The 18,400-nt window shown below is 45.9% G+C and overlaps 1 protein-coding gene across 3 annotated transcripts in view; it reads left to right on the top strand.

Annotated features, from left to right (window-relative positions):
• The window catches only part of SLAIN2 (SLAIN motif family member 2), a 177,107-nt gene extending 161,906 nt beyond the window's left edge, over window positions 1-15,201 (top strand). For 2 of the 3 annotated variants that reach the window (XM_063920966.1, XM_063920968.1), the window contains 2 exons: window positions 9,898-10,180; window positions 10,977-15,201. In XM_063920966.1, the coding sequence (XP_063777036.1) occupies window positions 9,898-10,180; window positions 10,977-11,043 (350 nt within the window). In that variant the 3' untranslated portion in view covers window positions 11,044-15,201. The remainder of the gene's footprint in view (window positions 1-9,897; window positions 10,181-10,976) is intronic. The other variant, XM_063920967.1, reaches the window with a different exon arrangement.
• The last annotated feature ends 3,199 nt before the right edge of the window (window positions 15,202-18,400 follow it).

Below are 18,400 nucleotides of genomic sequence, written 5' to 3'. Positions count from 1 at the left end.
CAGTCGGTGTATGTGTTCCATCCTCTGCTTTTCATACCTAAGGTACTGAGAATTATAAGACGTAGAGGAGTAAGAACTATACTCATGGCTCCGGATTGGCCAAGAAGGACTTGGTACCCGGAACTTCAAGAGATGCTCACAGAGGACTTATGGCCTCTGCCGCTAAGAAGGGACTTGTTTCAGCAAGTACCAGGTCTGTTCCAAGACTTACCGCAGCTGCGTTTGACGGCATGGCGGTGGAACGCCGGATCCTAAGGGAAAAGGCATTCAGGAAGAGGTCATTCCTACCCTGGTCAAAGCCAGAAAGGAGGTGACCGCACAACATTATCACCACATGTGGCGAAAATATGTTGCGTGGTGTGAGGCCAGGAAGGCCCCACGAAGAAATTTCAACTCGGTCGATTCCTGCATTTCCTGCAAACAGGAGTGTCTATGGGCCTCAAATTGGGGTCCATTAAGGTTCAAATTTCGGCCCTGTCGATTTTTCTTCCAGAAAGAATTGGCTTCAGTTCCTGAAGTCCAGAAGTTTGTCAAGGGAGTATTGCATATACAACCCCCTTTTGTGCCTCCAGTGGCACTGTGGGATCTCAACGTAGTTCTGGGATTTCTCAAAACACATTGGTTTAATACCAGTCAAATCTGTGGATTTGAAGCATCTCACATGAAAAGTGAACATGCTCTTGGACCTGGCCTGGACCAGGCGAGTGTCAAATTGGTGGTTTTTTTCTCAAAAAAAGCCCATATCTGTTTGTCCTTTCGGACAGGGCAGAGCTGCGGACTCGTCCCCAGTTCTCTCCCTAAGGTGGTGTCAGTGTTTCACCTGAACCAGCTTATTGTGGTGTCTTGCGCCTACTAGGGACTTGGAGGACTCCAAGTTGCTAGATGTGGTCAGGGCCCTGAAAATATAGGTTCCAGGACGGCTGGAGTCAGGAAAACTGACTTGCTGTTATCCTGTATGCACTAGAGATGAGCGCCGGAAATTTTTCGGGTTTTGTGTTTTGGTTTTGGGTTCGGTTCCGCGGCCGTGTTTTGGGTTCGACCGCGTTTTGGCAAAACCTCACCGAATTTTTTTTGTCGGATTCGGGTGTGTTTTGGATTCGGGTGTTTTTTTCAAAAAACCCTAAAAAACAGCTTAAATCATAGAATTTGGGGGTAATTTTGATCCCAAAGTATTATTAACCTCAAAAAACATAATTTACACTCATTTTCAGCCTATTCTGAACACATCACACCTCACAATATTATTTTTAGTCCTAAAATTTGCACCGAGGTCGCTGTGTGAGTAAGATAAGCGACCCTAGTGGCCGACACAAACACCGGGCCCATCTAGGAGTGGCACTGCAGTGTCACGCAGGATGTCCCTTCCAAAAAACCCTCCCCAAACAGCACATGACGCAAAGAAAAAAAGAGGCGCAATGAGGTAGCTGTGTGAGTAAGATTAGCGACCCTAGTGGCCGACACAAACACCGGGCCCATCTAGGAGTGGCACTGCAGTGTCACGCAGGATGTCCCTTCCAAAAAACCCTCCCCAAACAGCACATGACGCAAAGAAAAAAAGAGGCGCAATGAGGTAGCTGACTGTGTGAGAAAGATAAGCGACCCTAGTGGCCGACACAAACACCGGGCCCATCTAGGAGTGGCACTGCAGTGTCACGCAGGATGTCCCTTCCAAAAAACCCTCCCCAAACAGCACATGACGCAAAGAAAAAAAGAGGCGCAATGAGGTAGCTGACTGTGTGAGAAAGATAAGCGACCCTAGTGGCCGACACAAACACCGGGCCCATCTAGGAGTGGCACTGCAGTGTCACGCAGGATGTCCCTTCCAAAAAACCCTCCCCAAACAGCACATGACGCAAAGAAAAAAAGAGGCGCAATGAGGTAGCTGACTGTGTGAGAAAGATAAGCGACCCTAGTGGCCGACACAAACACCGGGCCCATCTAGGAGTGGCACTGCAGTGTCACGCAGGATGTCCCTTCCAAAAAACCCTCCCCAAACAGCACATGACGCAAAGAAAAAAAGAGGCGCAATGAGGTAGCTGTGTGAGAAAGATAAGCGACCCTAGTGGCCGACACAAACACCGGGCCCATCTAGGAGTGGCACTGCAGTGTCACGCAGGATGTCCCTTCCAAAAAACCCTCCCCAAACAGCACATGACGCAAAGAAAAAAAGAGGCGCAATGAGGTAGCTGTGTGAGTAAGATTAGCGACCCTAGTGGCCGACACAAACACCGGGCCCATCTAGGAGTGGCACTGCAGTGTCACGCAGGATGGCCCTTCCAAAAAACCCTCCCCAAACAGCACATGACGCAAAGAAAAAAAGAGGCGCAATGAGGTAGCTGACTGTGTGAGTAAGATTAGCGACCCTAGTGGCCGACACAAACACCGGGCACATCTAGGAGTGGCACTGCAGTGTCACGCAGGATGTCCCTTCCAAAAAACCCTCCCCAAACAGCACATGACGCAAAGAAAAAAAGAGGCGCAATGAGGTAGCTGTGTGAGTAAGATTAGCGACCCTAGTGGCCGACACAAACACCGGGCCCATCTAGGAGTGGCACTGCAGTGTCACGCAGGATGTCCCTTCCAAAAAACCCTCCCCAATCAGCACATGATGCAAAGAAAAAGAAAAGAAAAAAGAGGTGCAAGATGGAATTATCCTTGGGCCCTCCCACCCACCCTTATGTTGTATAAACAAAACAGGACATGCACACTTTAACCAACCCATCATTTCAGTGACAGGGTCTGCCACACGACTGTGACTGATATGACGGGTTGGTTTGGACCCCCCCCAAAAAAGAAGCAATTAATCTCTCCTTGCACAAACTGGCTCTACAGAGGCAAGATGTCCACCTCATCTTCACCCTCCGATATATCACCGTGTACATCCCCCTCCTCACAGATTATCAATTCGTCCCCACTGGAATCCACCATCTCAGCTCCCTGTGTACTTTGTGGAGGCAATTGCTGCTGGTCAATGTCTCCGCGGAGGAATTGATTATAATTCATTTTAATGAACATCATCTTCTCCACATTTTCTGGATGTAACCTCGTACGCCGATTGCTGACAAGGTGAGCGGCGGCACTAAACACTCTTTCGGAGTACACACTTGTGGGAGGGCAACTTAGGTAGAATAAAGCCAGTTTGTGCAAGGGCCTCCAAATTGCCTCTTTTTCCTGCCAGTATAAGTACGGACTGTGTGACGTGCCTACTTGGATGCAGTCACTCATATAATCCTCCACCATTCTATCAATGTTGAGAGAATCATATGCAGTGACAGTAGACGACATGTCCGTAATCGTTGTCAGGTCCTTCAGTCCGGACCAGATGTCAGCATCAGCAGTCGCTCCAGACTGCCCTGCATCACCGCCAGCGGGTGGGCTCGGAATTCTGAGCCTTTTCCTCGCACCCCCAGTTGCGGGAGAATGTGAAGGAGGAGATGTTGACAGGTCGCGTTCCGCTTGACTTGACAATTTTGTCACCAGCAGGTCTTTCAACCCCAGCAGACCTGTGTCTGCCGGAAAGAGAGATCCAAGGTAGGCTTTAAATCTAGGATCGAGCACGGTGGCCAAAATGTAGTGCTCTGATTTCAACAGATTGACCACCCGTGAATCCTTGTTAAGCGAATTAAGGGCTGCATCCACAAGTCCCACATGCCTAGCGGAATCGCTCCGTGTTAGCTCCTTCTTCAATGCCTCCAGCTTCTTCTGCAAAAGCCTGATGAGGGGAATGACCTGACTCAGGCTGGCAGTGTCTGAACTGACTTCACGTGTGGCAAGTTCAAAGGGCATCAGAACCTTGCACAACGTTGAAATCATTCTCCACTGCACTTGAGACAGGTGCATTCCATCTCCTATATCGTGCTCAATTGTATAGGCTTGAATGGCCTTTTGCTGCTCCTCCAACCTCTGAAGCATATAGAGGGTTGAATTCCACCTCGTTACCACTTCTTGCTTCAGATGATGGCAGGGCAGGTTCAGTAGTTTTTGGTGGTGCTCCAGTCTTCTGTACGTGGTGCCTGTACGCCGAAAGTGTCCCGCAATTTTTCTGGCCACCGACAGCATCTCTTGCACGCCCCTGTCGTTTTTTAAAAAATTCTGCACCACCAAATTCAAGGTATGTGCAAAACATGGGACGTGCTGGAATTTGCCCATATTTAATGCACACACAATATTGCTGGCGTTGTCCGATGCCACAAATCCACAGGAGAGTCCAATTGGGGTAAGCCATTCCGCGATGATCTTCCTCAGTTGCCGTAAGAGGTTTTCAGCTGTGTGCGTATTCTGGAAAGCGGTGATACAAAGCGTAGCCTGCCTAGGAAAGAGTTGGCGTTTGCGAGATGCTGCTACTGGTGCCGCCGCTGCTGTTCTTGCGGCGGGAGTCCATACATCTACCCAGTGGGCTGTCACAGTCATATAGTCCTGACCCTGCCCTGCTCCACTTGTCCACATGTCCGTGGTTAAGTGGACATTGGGTACAACTGCATTTTTTAGGACACTGGTGAGTCTTTTTCTGACGTCCGTGTACATTCTCGGTATCGCCTGCCTAGAGAAGTGGAACCTAGATGGTATTTGGTAACGGGGGCACACTGCCTCAATAAATTGTCTAGTTCCCTGTGAACTAACGGCGGATACCGGACGCACGTCTAACACCAACATAGTTGTCAAGGACTCAGTTATCCGCTTTGCAGTAGGATGACTGCTGTGATATTTCATCTTCCTCGCAAAGGACTGTTGAACAGTCAATTGCTTACTGGAAGTAGTACAAGTGGGCTTACGACTTCCCCTCTGGGATGACCATCGACTCCCAGCGGCAACAACAGCAGCGCCAGCAGCAGTAGGCGTTACACGCAAGGATGCATCGGAGGAATCCCAGGCAGGAGAGGACTCGTCAGACTTGCCAGTGACATGGCCTGCAGGACTATTGGCATTCCTGGGGAAGGAGGAAATTGACACTGAGGGAGTTGGTGGGGTGGTTTGCGTGAGCTTGGTTACAAGAGGAAGGGATTTACTGGTCAGTGGACTGCTTCCGCTGTCACCCAAAGTTTTTGAACTTGTCACTGACTTATTATGAATGCGCTGCAGGTGACGTATAAGGGAGGATGTTCCGAGGTGGTTAACGTCCTTACCCCTACTTATTACAGCTTGACAAAGGGAACACACGGCTTGACACCTGTTGTCCGCATTTCTGGTGAAATACCTCCACACCGAAGAGCTGATTTTTTTGGTATTTTCACCTGGCATGTCAACGGCCATATTCCTCCCACGGACAACAGGTGTCTCCCCGGGTGCCTGACTTAAACAAACCACCTCACCATCAGAATCCTCCTGGTCAATTTCCTCCCCAGCGCCAGCAACACCCATATCCTCCTCATCCTGGTGTACTTCAACACTGACATCTTCAATCTGACTATCAGGAACTGGACTGCGGGTGCTCCTTCCAGCACTTGCAGGGGGCATGCAAATAGTGGAAGGCGCATGCTCTTCACGTCCAGTGTTGGGAAGGTCAGGCATCGCAAACGACACAATTGGACTCTCCTTGTGGATTTGGGATTTCAAAGAACGCACAGTTCTTTGCGGTGCTTTTGCCAGCTTGAGTCTTTTCAGTTTTCTAGCGAGAGGCTGAGTGCTTCCATCCTCATGTGAAGCTGAACCACTAGCCATGAACATAGGCCAGGGCCTCAGCCGTTCCTTGCCACTCCGTGTGGTAAATGGCATATTGGCAAGTTTACGCTTCTCCTCCGACAATTTTATTTTAGGTTTTGGAGTCCTTTTTTTTCTGATATTTGGTGTTTTGGATTTGACATGCTCTGTACTATGACATTGGGCATCGGCCTTGGCAGACGACGTTGCTGGCATTTCATCGTCTCGGCCATGACTAGTGGCAGCAGCTTCAGCACGAGGTGGAAGTGGATCTTGATCTTTCCCTAATTTTGGAACCTCAACTTTTTTGTTCTCCATATTTTATAGGCAGAACTAAAAGGCACCTCAGGTAAACAATGGAGATGGATGGATTGGATACTAGTATACAATTATGGACGGACTGCCACGGTTAGGTGGTATAAAAAAACCACGGTTAGGTGGTATATATTATAATAATAATACAATTATGGATGGACGGACTGCCTGCCGACTGCCGACACAGAGGTAGCCACAGCCGTGAACTACCGCACTGTACACTGGTTGATAAAGAGATAGTAGTATACTCGTAACAACTAGTATGACACTATGACGACGGTATAAAGAATGAAAAAAAAACCACGGTTAGGTGGTATATATTATAATAATAATACAATTATGGATGGACGGACTGCCTGCCGACTGCCGACACAGAGGTAGCCACAGCCGTGAACTACCGCACTGTACACTGGTTGATAAAGAGATAGTAGTATACTCGTAACAACTAGTATGACACTATGACGACGGTATAAAGAATGAAAAAAAAACCACGGTTAGGTGGTATATATTATAATAATAATACAATTATGGATGGACGGACTGCCTGCCGACTGCCGACACAGAGGTAGCCACAGCCGTGAACTACCGCACTGTACACTGGTTGATAAAGAGATAGTAGTATACTCATAACAACTAGTATGACACTATGACGGTATAAAGAATGAAAAAAAAACCACGGTTAGGTGGTATATATTATAATAATAATACAATTATGGATGGACGGACTGCCTGCCGACTGCCGACACAGAGGTAGCCACAGCCGTGAACTACCGCACTGTACACTGGTTGATAAAGAGATAGTAGTATACTCGTAACAACTAGTATGACACTATGACGACGGTATAAAGAAAGAAAAAAAAATACCACGGTTAGGTGGTATATATTGTAATACAATTATGGATGGACGGACTGCCTGCCGAGTTCCGACTGCCGACACAGAGGTAGCCACAGCCGTGAACTACCGCACTGTACTGTGTCTGCTGCTAATATAGACTGGTTGATAAAGAGATAGTATACAATACATACAACAATATACTACTATACTGGTGGTCAGGCACTGGTCACCACTAGTCACACTGGCAGTGGCACTCCTGCAGCAAAAGTGTGCACTGTTTAATTTTAAATTAATATAATATTATGTACTCCTGGGGGCTCCTGCTATAACAACCTGCAGTGCTCCCCAGTCTCCCCCACAATTATTATAAGCTTTGCCTTTTATACATTGATGTGCAGCACACTGGGCTGAGCTGAGTGCACACAGACTGAGTCACACTGTGTGACTGGCTGCTGCTGTGTATCGTTTTTTTTCAGGCAGAGAACGGATATAGCAGAGAACGGATATATTATATTAAAATAAATAAAAGTTAACTAACAACAACTGCACTGGTCACTGTGGTAAACTCTGTCTGACTCTGCACAATCTCTCTCTCTCTTCTAATCTAATTTCTAATGGAGAGGACGCCAGCCACGTCCTCTCCCTATCAATCTCAATGCACGTGTGAAAATGGCGGCGACGCGCGGCTCCTTATATAGAATCCGAGTCTCGCGAGAATCCGACAGCGTCATGATGACGTTCGGGCGCGCTCGGGTTAACCGAGCAAGGCGGGAGGATCCGAGTCTGCTCGGACCCGTGAAAAAAACATGAAGTTCGTGCGGGTTCGGTTTCAGAGAAACCGAACCCGCTCATCTCTAGTATGCACCCAACAAACTGGGTGCTCTTGCTTCTAAGCAGACTTTTGCTAGTTGGATGTGTAATACAATTCAGCTTGCACATTCTGTGGCAGGCCTGCCACAGCCAAAATATGTAAATGCCCATTCCACAAGGAAGGTGGGCTCATCTTGGGCGGCTGCCCGAGGGATCTCGGCTTTACAACTTTGCCGAGCGGCTATTTAGTCAGGGACAAACACGTTTTTAAAATCCTACAAATTTGATAACCTGGCTAAGGAGGACCTGGAGTTCTCTCATTCGGTGCTGCAGAGTCATCCGCACTCTCCCGCCCGTTTGGGAGCTTTGGTATAATCCCCATGGTCCTTTCAGGAACCCCAGCATCCACTAGGACGATAGAGAAAATAAGAATTTACTTACCGATAATTCTATTTCTCGGAGTCCGTAGTGGATGCTGGGCGCCCATCCCAAGTGCGGATTATCTGCATTACTTGTACATAGTTACAAAAATCGGGTTATTATTGTTGTGAGCCATCTTTTCAGAGGCTCCGCTGTTATCATACTGTTAACTGGGTTCAGATCACAGGTTGTACAGTGTGATTGGTGTGGCTGGTATGAGTCTTACCCGGGATTCATAAATCCTTCCTTATTGTGTACGCTCGTCCGGGCACAGTACCTAACTGAGGCTTGGAGGAGGGTCATAGGGGGAGGAGCCAGTGCACACCACCTGATCCTAAAGCTTTACTTTTTGTGCCCTGTCTCCTGCGGAGCCGCTATTCCCCATGGTCCTTTCAGGAACCCCAGCATCCACTACGGACTCCGAGAAATAGAATTATCGGTAAGTAAATTCTTATTTTCAAACCAAGCCTATGACATGGCAGTTAGGAGTTGATTGGCTGGGACTTTATCTCCGTCCACTTTATCTCCATCCAGGTCTTAGTAAATAGACCCCCAGAGTCACTGACTGTCCAGTAATGAGCTGTTATTGCTCTGGATAAATGTGGCACATTATTATCTACTGCAAGAGGGGTTCAGTATGGACTACCAGCGGGCGGGATGCCGGCTGTCAAAATCCCGACAGCGGCATGCTGCCCACCAGAATGCCGGCAGCGGGGCGAGCGCTAAGAGTCCTCTTGCATGCTTGCTGCGCTCACCATGCTGGTGGCACGCTGCGGTCGCCACAGGATCTATTCCTACTCTATGGGTGTCATGGCCACCCACGAGTTGGGAATAGCCCTGTAGCACCGGGAATAGCCCTGTTGATTCCGGCTGGCAGCATTGTCTGTTGAGATTCCTGCATCCGTATCCTGACAGCTGGTAAATTAAACGCATCCCCTTTAAGAGATAGCATGATGAAAACCCATGATCAATAGGTGAGTTTGTATATGGCTCTTGTAGGTATAGAGGCGTATCTTCAATGAGGTTTTAAAATAAAAGTTTGTCTGTTGGGTACTTCCACAAATTTCCTTCGTTAACACTTGTATAAATTACACAAGATAGTCTTACTTGTTTGGTGGCAGTAACTACAGCTCTGTGCCCTATTTACTCATAGCCATCCTATGGATGGGATAAATTAGATTTTCTTGCATGGAATTCTTAGCTTGTTGAAGAGTCCACTTCATCTGCAGGTTACTAGATGGGATATCCATTAAAACACAACTTTTATTTGAGGAAGGATCAGGAATAAGCAAGTTGGTTGTTTCACCCTAGTTCCCCTGTCTATTAGAGAACACTAGTAGTAAAAAAAAAACCAAGTGCATCATCCTTGGTCTGCTGACAATACATTTGTTGGAAAAGTCACTCAACCTTAGCAGGTTGAGCAGTTAGCTGCAAACTCAACTCAATACAGCGTTCATTGATGCTCTTGTCAAATAAATACTTCCAGTAATTTAAGGTAAGTAGTTACACTGGTAAAATTAAAAAAAACTAAAGAAATGGTTTTGTTTTAGCTGCATGTGTCTTGCATTTGTGTGATTTTCTTTTCATTGATAGCAGCAAATTTACAGTGTTGCTGTGGCAGGGTTTCAGCAAGACAGGGGACTGTGCAAGACAGTAGGGGAATTCCCTGATTCCTTCCAGCTTTCTAAAAATACCTAATTATATTAATGGATATTCCGAGTGTCCAGCCTGGCTCTACTTGGGGGAATTGTTTAGTAGCACTAATTTCAGCCACATATCTTGTGATTACAGTTTTACAAACAAAAAACAACTAAAATGAGCAATTTAAGCACCATTTAGTTCCATTGACGTAACCTTTTTTTTTTCTTTTCCTCTACAAGTACCTGCTGCATGCAAGTTCCGCTCTCCTGCAGCAACGTCTCCTTTAGCTCTACGGCAGCCAGTGAAGGCTCTAACTAACCATGGCTCTGCACTCACACAAGAAGCAATCAGTGCTGCACAGAACCCCCCTCCAGCCGGGCCACCATCTGGGCAACAGTCCGGCTCTGCAAGTCCAATACCTCGAGCCGGGACCCCTATGAGAAGTGGCTTGCCCAGACCTAGCACACCGTCAGGTGGAAGCATACCAGTGCCTCGTAGCAAGCTTGCACAGCCTGTTCGCAGGTAGGCTTTATTCTCCAAACATCCCATATTAGATTTCTAAGCTAAATATATTTTAATATACATTCCTTGTGAAATCCTTTTGAGTAAACTCTTCAAATACTTGGGCTTTAGAAGACAAACGGGCTTATGCTGTAGCAGTGTCCTTCGTCAGACTGACTCTTCTTTATTGAGACACGTCAGTGAAAGCTAGGATCTTGATGCTCTGCATTTTGAAGCACAGTACAGGCAACCACACTGAAACAATGGGAAGAATTAGGGTACTCCCTAGGGACAGTATGCAAATAATCCACTAATGTTCAGTAGGAGGCATCTGGAAATGTCATGTTCCTGAATGTTACTAGATTCTCAAACCAAGTCACCACTGTTCCTATGCTCCCTACCAGAGAGAGGGAACATAGATAACCTGCATTTGAGGTTTACATGCCTCCTACATTGCATAAGCCAAATGTTGCAAACATTGTTTTGATGCATAAACCTTCTGATATTCAACCCTTCATCTCCAGAACATGGCCTACTGTTTATGCCTGCAATACACGCTTTAGTCTCTGCAGTGTTTATTAGCCTGCTATAGGCCTCTAGGATGTGTAACAGGTCTTGTCTAAGGTGACATGAGCATTGGTTGTATTCATTCTCCATCAGCCGTATGTATCCCATAAGAAAGGGTTTGTAGTGGAGCTTCATCTTGTGTGTGGAGAGGTTCCTGTTACACATCTGTGATGGGCAGTGTGTCCATTCCGGTATTGCTACTACACACCATACTGGTTACTGTGTTTTGATATCTTCATGTCTCCTCTAGATCATTGCCAGCTCCCAAAGCACATGGCACCATGAAAGATGACAGCTGGAAGGAAGGCTGCTACTGACCCACACAGTCCTAATGCTTCATTACTGAATGGATTCCACGTCACCCACACTGTGACGACAGAGCAACCTATTTTCTTGGGATATTTGGGGATTTTGCGAATCAACCCCAGGTTCCTCTGTCTGTATTTAGCACAAGCGGCAGAGGTTACAAAAAAAAAGCACTTTATTGACATTGACCATCAGATGTTTATCATGCAATCACTATTATGGCTTTTCCCATAGCTTTATTTTATTAATTTTTTTTTTTTGTTATGTAATCTTAACCCTTAAGAATCCAGAAGAATTACATCATTTAGATTCTCAAGTAAACACAATAAGAACAAAAGAAATCATCTGGAAATGGCTTTTTTTTAATTTATATATATTTTTTTGTCAAATACCTGGTTAATGCCAAAGATCAACTCCTGAAAAGTTTGTTATATATAATATGTGTTTCTAATGCGTTTTAGCACCAACACTGCAAATGTCTACAAAGTTATATAATCTGTAGACTGGTATTTTCCGGAGACTGATTTTACAATTTTTTATACGGAGGGAAGTGCTTTGTTGCCTTTTACAATTTGTAATAGCTGTTGAGCCTTTCACGGTCATCAGCTCCTCAGTAGAAGCACTGACCGTGAGACGGGGGTGTATGTATGAGTCACGTGGTCAGCACCAGGACCTCCGCTCTTCCCATTCACTCCAAATACCCAGTAAGACACTCATGGACTCGTTGAGGTACAGTATAAATATTACTGTATCAGTGAGGAGTCCCCAAATTTTCTATGAACGTTCAGCATGTCGCTGGACTGCTAATGGATGATTTAAGGGCTTAATTATAAAACAGTGTGTTTTACCTGGTATTTGCTAGAGTTCTGTGCACATGAGCTGTGTGTCGTCCTTAGTGGTTGTACACTCCCTGCCGCAGGTGCCAGAGATGCTCCCGGCAGGGGAAGCAAGGACTAAAGACGTAGTTTTACTTGTCCTTAGATGGAGAGGTCTGTATTGTGTAATGCAAGACAAATCCTAGAACTGTCAGAAGCTGTGTAGAGTGGTACCCTCTGTGCCAAGTGGCCAATAGGTGTGTGCGCTGTACTGTTGCAGGCCCTCTCTGTACAGATAGGGTCAAATATTGATAAGTTTTGTGTTCTCTATTCTAAACAATTATCCATCCCCACCCATTTTTAATGTTTTTTTACTTTAGATATGTATTTAAATTGTAAATAATGTTTCCTCTTGGGCGCCTTTCAGTATTGCGATTATGTACATTGCCTTACATATCCCATATTTAACATGGTCAATGCCACGTTTGTCATTGCTCATCCTGTTTACAGACTAGTTAGGAAAGGTTACCCCACACCTGAATACTTTTTACTGTGTGGAAATGCAGATGTATTCCTTCAAATGCAAAAATACCCTCTTAGGCCACTTACCGAGGCGTACATCTTTCATTTGCAGACGATCTTTCAGCAATTGTTTAGTTGTCTTTTCTCTGATAGGACTATTACATGATGAAACGCTCTAATACCACAGATGGTTTTGTTGTGTTTACTGATAATTATTTCTACATCTGTCCTGCATTATATATATATATATATATATATATATATATATATATATATATATATATATTTATATATATATATATATATATAATTAATTATGCAACACAGAAATTTGTATTTTAATTTTTTTGCATGGATGCAAGTCTGAATTTTGCAATAGCTACTATTACCTAATCCTGTTAGGTACACATAACCAATATATATATATATATATATATATATATATATATATATATATATATATATAGAGAGAGAGAGATAGATATTAGCATTAGCTGAAAAATCCACTGTGATCTATGGGGGTAATTCAGATCTGATCGCTGCTGTGCGTTTTTGTACAGCATGCAATCAGATCTGAAATGCACATGCTTGTGGGCCGCAATGCGCCGGCGCATCGCATAACAGCACCGGGCATCGGTGCCTAATGGACGGGGGGGTGCGAAAAATCAGAACACACAGGCGTTCCCAAGAAGATTGACAGGGAGAGGCCGTTTGTGGGTGGCAACTGACCGTTTTCCAGGTGTGTCCAGAAAAACGCAGGCGGGATCAAGTGTTTTCAGGGAGGGTGTCTGACGTCGGCTCCGGCCCCGATCAGCAGGAAACAATCGCAGCGGCTGAGTAAGTTCTGGGTTGCGCAGAGACTGCACAAACTGATGTTTGTGCAGCTCTGCTGATGAAGCAATCGCACCTGTAGGCGGCGACTATCTGATAGCAGGGCAGCAAAAAACACAGCCCAGCGATCAGATCTGAATTACCTCCGAAGTATCACTTTAACACAACTCTCATTCCTCTGCTGTTATTATCATGGTCTTTTCAAGTGATCAATTATCCGTTGTGAACTGAATGCTTCCCATAGGCTGCAGTAACACACAATGCAATGTGTGCATCCCCTACACAGGGTGGAGACAGGCATTTTGGGAAAACCAAAGCTGTGGGAGACCGCAGCCTACCGGGTCACCAGGAGAAAGCTTTGTGCCTTGTGCATGGATTGATAGAATGATATTCACCCCACAATATCACTGCCTCCACCCTCTAAACCTACCCTGTGTTACATGCTGAAGCGTACTGCATTATTCATTTTCTCTTGTCTTGTGTGGCTAATGGCAATCTGGACTGGGACCTGAGTGTAAAACAGTGTAATGAGTTCTACATTAAGGGGCCGCTAAACTCGCCTTATATGAATAAGCTGTCATTTTTATATTTTAGGTTTAGTGGTCATGTAAGACTGTAGGGTTGGCTACTACTCAGACTGTCTAAAGATTATCATTTTTATATGTAAAATACATTTGGTGCAGGCAGGGACTGCATTATAAATACTTCTATCTAGTACTAGAAGAGAAGTGATCAAGAACATTGACCAGTCAGCTTGTCACATTTGCAATCAGAGTAAAGATGATACAATCCCCTAAAGCAAAGGAAATTTTTACACGTGCCAGGGATCGGGTTTTCACCATTTGTACCACACAAGTTGCACTATAACTACACATTTCATTTAAGTTATTTTTATCGCTAAAGGAACAGTAAATCTGACGGAACGTTTAGCTCTCCAGTTGGTGAACATCTGTGCCCTGCATGACCTAGCACATGGTGGAGGTGACTGAATATTACCAATGACCTATTCCTGCCTTAATGTCAGTTTGATCCATACATCTAACCATGTCTGCATATTTAAAATCTTTTTTATATATTTTTTTAGGTGCAAAAACTAAATCTTTCATGTGAAAACAGGCATATAGTACAATGTATACAGTAATTGGTACAAGCAGGGTGCTGCTAGGAGATCACACTGTGTAAGAGACAGTAGTTTTATAATCTCAGAGGATTTCTTTGCTTTATTTCAGAATTGTACAAACTTTCTATGCAAATTTGGCTGTTTAACGTCAGCATAGGTAATCAAGGGAAGGGTTTCACTGGAAATACTAGAACTCCTACTTCAAACTCTGGGGCAGGTGTATTAACCTGGAGAAGACTTAAGGAAGTGATAAACCAGTGATAAGCGCAAGGTGATAAACGCACTAGCCAATCAGCTCCAATATGTAAATTAACAGGAGCTGATGGGCTGGTACGTTTATCACCTTGCACTTACCACTTCCTTATGCTATCTCCAGGCTTAGTACATTTGCCACTTTATTACTTGCATTATTTTTTTAGAAACCAACTTTTAGAAAGCAGAACATGACGACTGTAAGGTGTCATGACTGTGGCTACTATACTGCAGTGTTAGCTAGTACTGTCCCCATTAGCAGTAGTGTCAGTCATTCTGTGCAGACTCCGTTAAGATCCACATACTCAGACCTCTGTTCATATTCCTGAAAGAAGCTCAAGCTGTCCTACTTTTCTGCATCAGGAATTGGGTTCACTGTCTGTACTTCTTCACATTGTTAACAGAAGTGTGGATATGATATATAGTGCCTATGATTTATTTATGTTGCGTATTAAAAGGATGTTTTGAATGTGGGTTATTTTTGTGCCAATGGCTCTGAATTGTCGTTTGTATGTAAACAAGCAGATTGTGTAATTTCCTGCTTCCAAAGTTATTTAACTTTTTTGTATGTGTGTTAAAAAAAAAAGTGTACAAATTGTAAAAATACAGATTTATTCTTAACAAGCAAATGCGTCTGTGAACTTTATTTTTCTTTTGTTTGTGGGATGCTGTATACAGTAGGTGTTTTAGTTTACTTCGTATTATCAAAACAGAAAGTAAAGCATGCTGGTTGAAACGCACCTTTCTTTTACATAGGAGACCGCCTGTTATGGGATGACTCTGTTTTCATAAGACTGCAGACTATAATGTCACTAATACAGTCACATATTTTATACTGAGCTACAGTGTCCTCGTACATTATTGCTGCAGTTCCGCCAAACAGAGCCCCTCAGCGCACCAGATACCTTGCGACTTGCGGCAGGCACACAAATATACAAGTGTCAGATATCAAATTAATCTGCACAATCTCCTGGTGTGTCCCAGTCGCATCACATTGCAAATTAGATGTATTTTCGGGGTAATAAGATGCCTCCACTATCTGAGTCGCACAGGGCCTGGTAGCTTACTCCCGCCAGGTGTCATATGGCCTATTGAGGACACATCAGTATGGCTGCCTCTACTGTGAGTAATTAACAAGTACAATTGAAGGACTCATTCCCACATGTATTATTTGGTGGTCTTCAGTATGCCGCCGGCCCAGATCCCGGCAACCAGCATACCGGTGCCAGCATGACGACACGCATTCTCCCTCTTGGGGGTCCACGACCCCCCTGGAGGGAGAAGCGCCACTGTGCCCGCAGCAAGCCCGCAAGGGGTTCATTAGCGCTCGCCCAGTTGTCGGTATGCCGGCGGTCGGGATCCCGGCCGACGGCCACTCTTACTACACCCGTGTTATCTGCTGGTGAGAGAGCATAACATACTGTACATCCGATAGTAATTGTCCTGGCAATATAAAAGCTTTTGTTTAGATTAACAAGTAGTATTGTACCAATATAGTCACTGACTGCCATTGTTGGCTTTATATACATTACATACCAGTATAGAAAGTCAACTGGTGCCGTACAAGTTCTATTTCTCTGACGTCCTAGTGGATGCTGGGAACTCCGTAAGGACCATGGGAATAGACGGGCTCCGCAGGAGACTGGGCACTCTAAAAGAAAGATTAGGTACTATCTGGTGTGCACTGGCTCCTCCCTCTATGCCCCTCCTCCAGAACTCAGTTAGAATCTGTGCCCGGCCAGAGCTGGATGCACCTAGTGGGCTCTCCTGAGCTTGCTAGAAAAGAAAGTAATTGTTTGGGGACGGTCTCTCGGACCTTGTATCCACGGCAACAGCCGGGAAGTAAACTTTTTTACCTCAGGTTCCCTCACAGCCTAAGAAAGCACCGTATTATCATGTACAGTCCTTTCGGCCTCAGAAAGGCAAGCGGATCAGAGGCGCATCCTTTCTGCCCAGAGGCAGGGGTAAAGGAAAGAAGCTGCACCAGGCAGCCAGTTCCCAGGAACAAAAATCCTCCCCCACTTCCTCTAAGTCCACCGCATGACGCTGGGGCTCCACAGGCGGAGCCGGGTGCGGTGGGGGCGCGTCTCCGAAACTTCAGCAACTAGTGGGTTCGCTCACAAGTGGATCTCTGGGCTGTTCAAATTGTATCTCAGGGATACAAGCTGGAGTTCGAGGCGACTCCCCCTCGCCGTTACCTCAAATCAGCCTTGCCAGCTGCTCCCAGGGAAAGGGAGGTAGTACTGGCGGCAATTCACAAGCTGTACCTCCAGCAGGTGATAATCAAGGTTCCCCTCCTTCAGCAGGGACGGGGTTACTATTCCACAATGTTTGTGGTACCGAAACCAGACTGTTCGGTGAGACCCATTCTGAATTTAAAATCCTTGAACACTTATATAAGGAAGTTCAAGTTCAAAATGGAATCGCTCAGGGCGGTTATTGCAAGCCTGGAAGAGGGGGATTTTATGGTGTCGCTGGACATCAAGGATGCTTACTTGCATGTCCCCGTTTACCCACCTCACCAGGAGTACCTCAGGTTTGTGGTACAGGATTGTCATTACCAATTCCAGACGTTGCCGTTTGGTCTGTCCACGGCACCGAGAGTATTTACCAAGGTAATGGCCGAAATGATGATACTCCTTCGGAAGAAGGGAGTTATAATTATCCCGTACTTGGACGATCTCCTTATAAAGGCGAGGTCCAGAGAGCAGTTGTTAGTCAGCGTAGCACTTTCTCGGGAAGTGTTGCTACAGCACGGCTGGATTCTGAATATCCCAAAGTTGCAGCTGATTCCTGCGACGCGTCTGCTCTTCCTGGGCATGATTCTGGACACAGAACAGAAGAAGGTGTTTCTCCCGGTGGAGAAGGCCCAGGAATTGTCATCTCTGGTCAGGGACCTCCTGAAACCAAAACAGGTGTCGGTGCATCACTGCACGCGAGTCCTGGGAAAGATGGTGGCTTCTTACGAAGCAATTCCCTTCGGCAGGTTCCATGCAAGGATCTTTCAGTGGGATCTGTTAGACAAATGGTCCGGATCGCATCTTCAGATGCATCGGTTGATCACCCTGTCCCCAAGGGCCAGGGTGTCTCTGCTGTGGTGGCTGCAGAGTACTCATCTTCTCGAGGGCCGCAGATTCGGCATACAGGACTGGGTCCTGGTGACCACGGACGCAAGTCTCCGAGGATGGGAGGCAGTCACTCAGGGAAGGAACTTCCAGGGACTGTGGTCAAGTCAGGAGACTTCACTACACATAAATATACTGGAACTAAGGGCCATTTACAACGCCCTGAGTCAAGCAGAGCCCCTGCTTCAGAACCAACCAGTGCTGATTCAATCAGACAACATCACGGCGGTCGCCCATGTAACAGGGCGGCACAAGAAGCAGGATGGCGATGGCAGAAGCCACAAGGATTCTCAGATGGGCGGAAATCACGTGCTAGCACTGTCAGCAGTGTTCATTCCGGGAGTGGACAACTGGGAAGCAGACTTCCTCAGCAGGCACGACCTACACCCGGGAGAGTGGGGACTTCATCCAGAAGTCTTCACGCAGATTGTAAACCGTTGGGAACGGCCACAGGTGGACATAATGGTGTCCCGCCTCAACAAAAAGCTAAAAAAAAATTGCGCCAGGTCAAGGGACCCTCAGGCGATAGCTGTGGACGCACTAGTGACACCGTGGGTGTACCAGTCGGTTTATGTGTTCCCTCCTCTTCCTCTCATACCCAAGGTACTGAGGATAGTAAGAAAGAGAGGAGTAAGAACTATACTCATCGTTCCGGATTGGCCAAGAAGAACTTGGTACCCAGAACTACAAGAAATGATCTCAG

This window comes from Pseudophryne corroboree, chromosome 1, assembly GCF_028390025.1.
Source record: "Pseudophryne corroboree isolate aPseCor3 chromosome 1, aPseCor3.hap2, whole genome shotgun sequence".
NCBI classification, from domain to species: domain Eukaryota; kingdom Metazoa; phylum Chordata; class Amphibia; order Anura; family Myobatrachidae; genus Pseudophryne; species Pseudophryne corroboree.
This window is presented reverse-complemented; position numbering and strand designations above follow the sequence as displayed.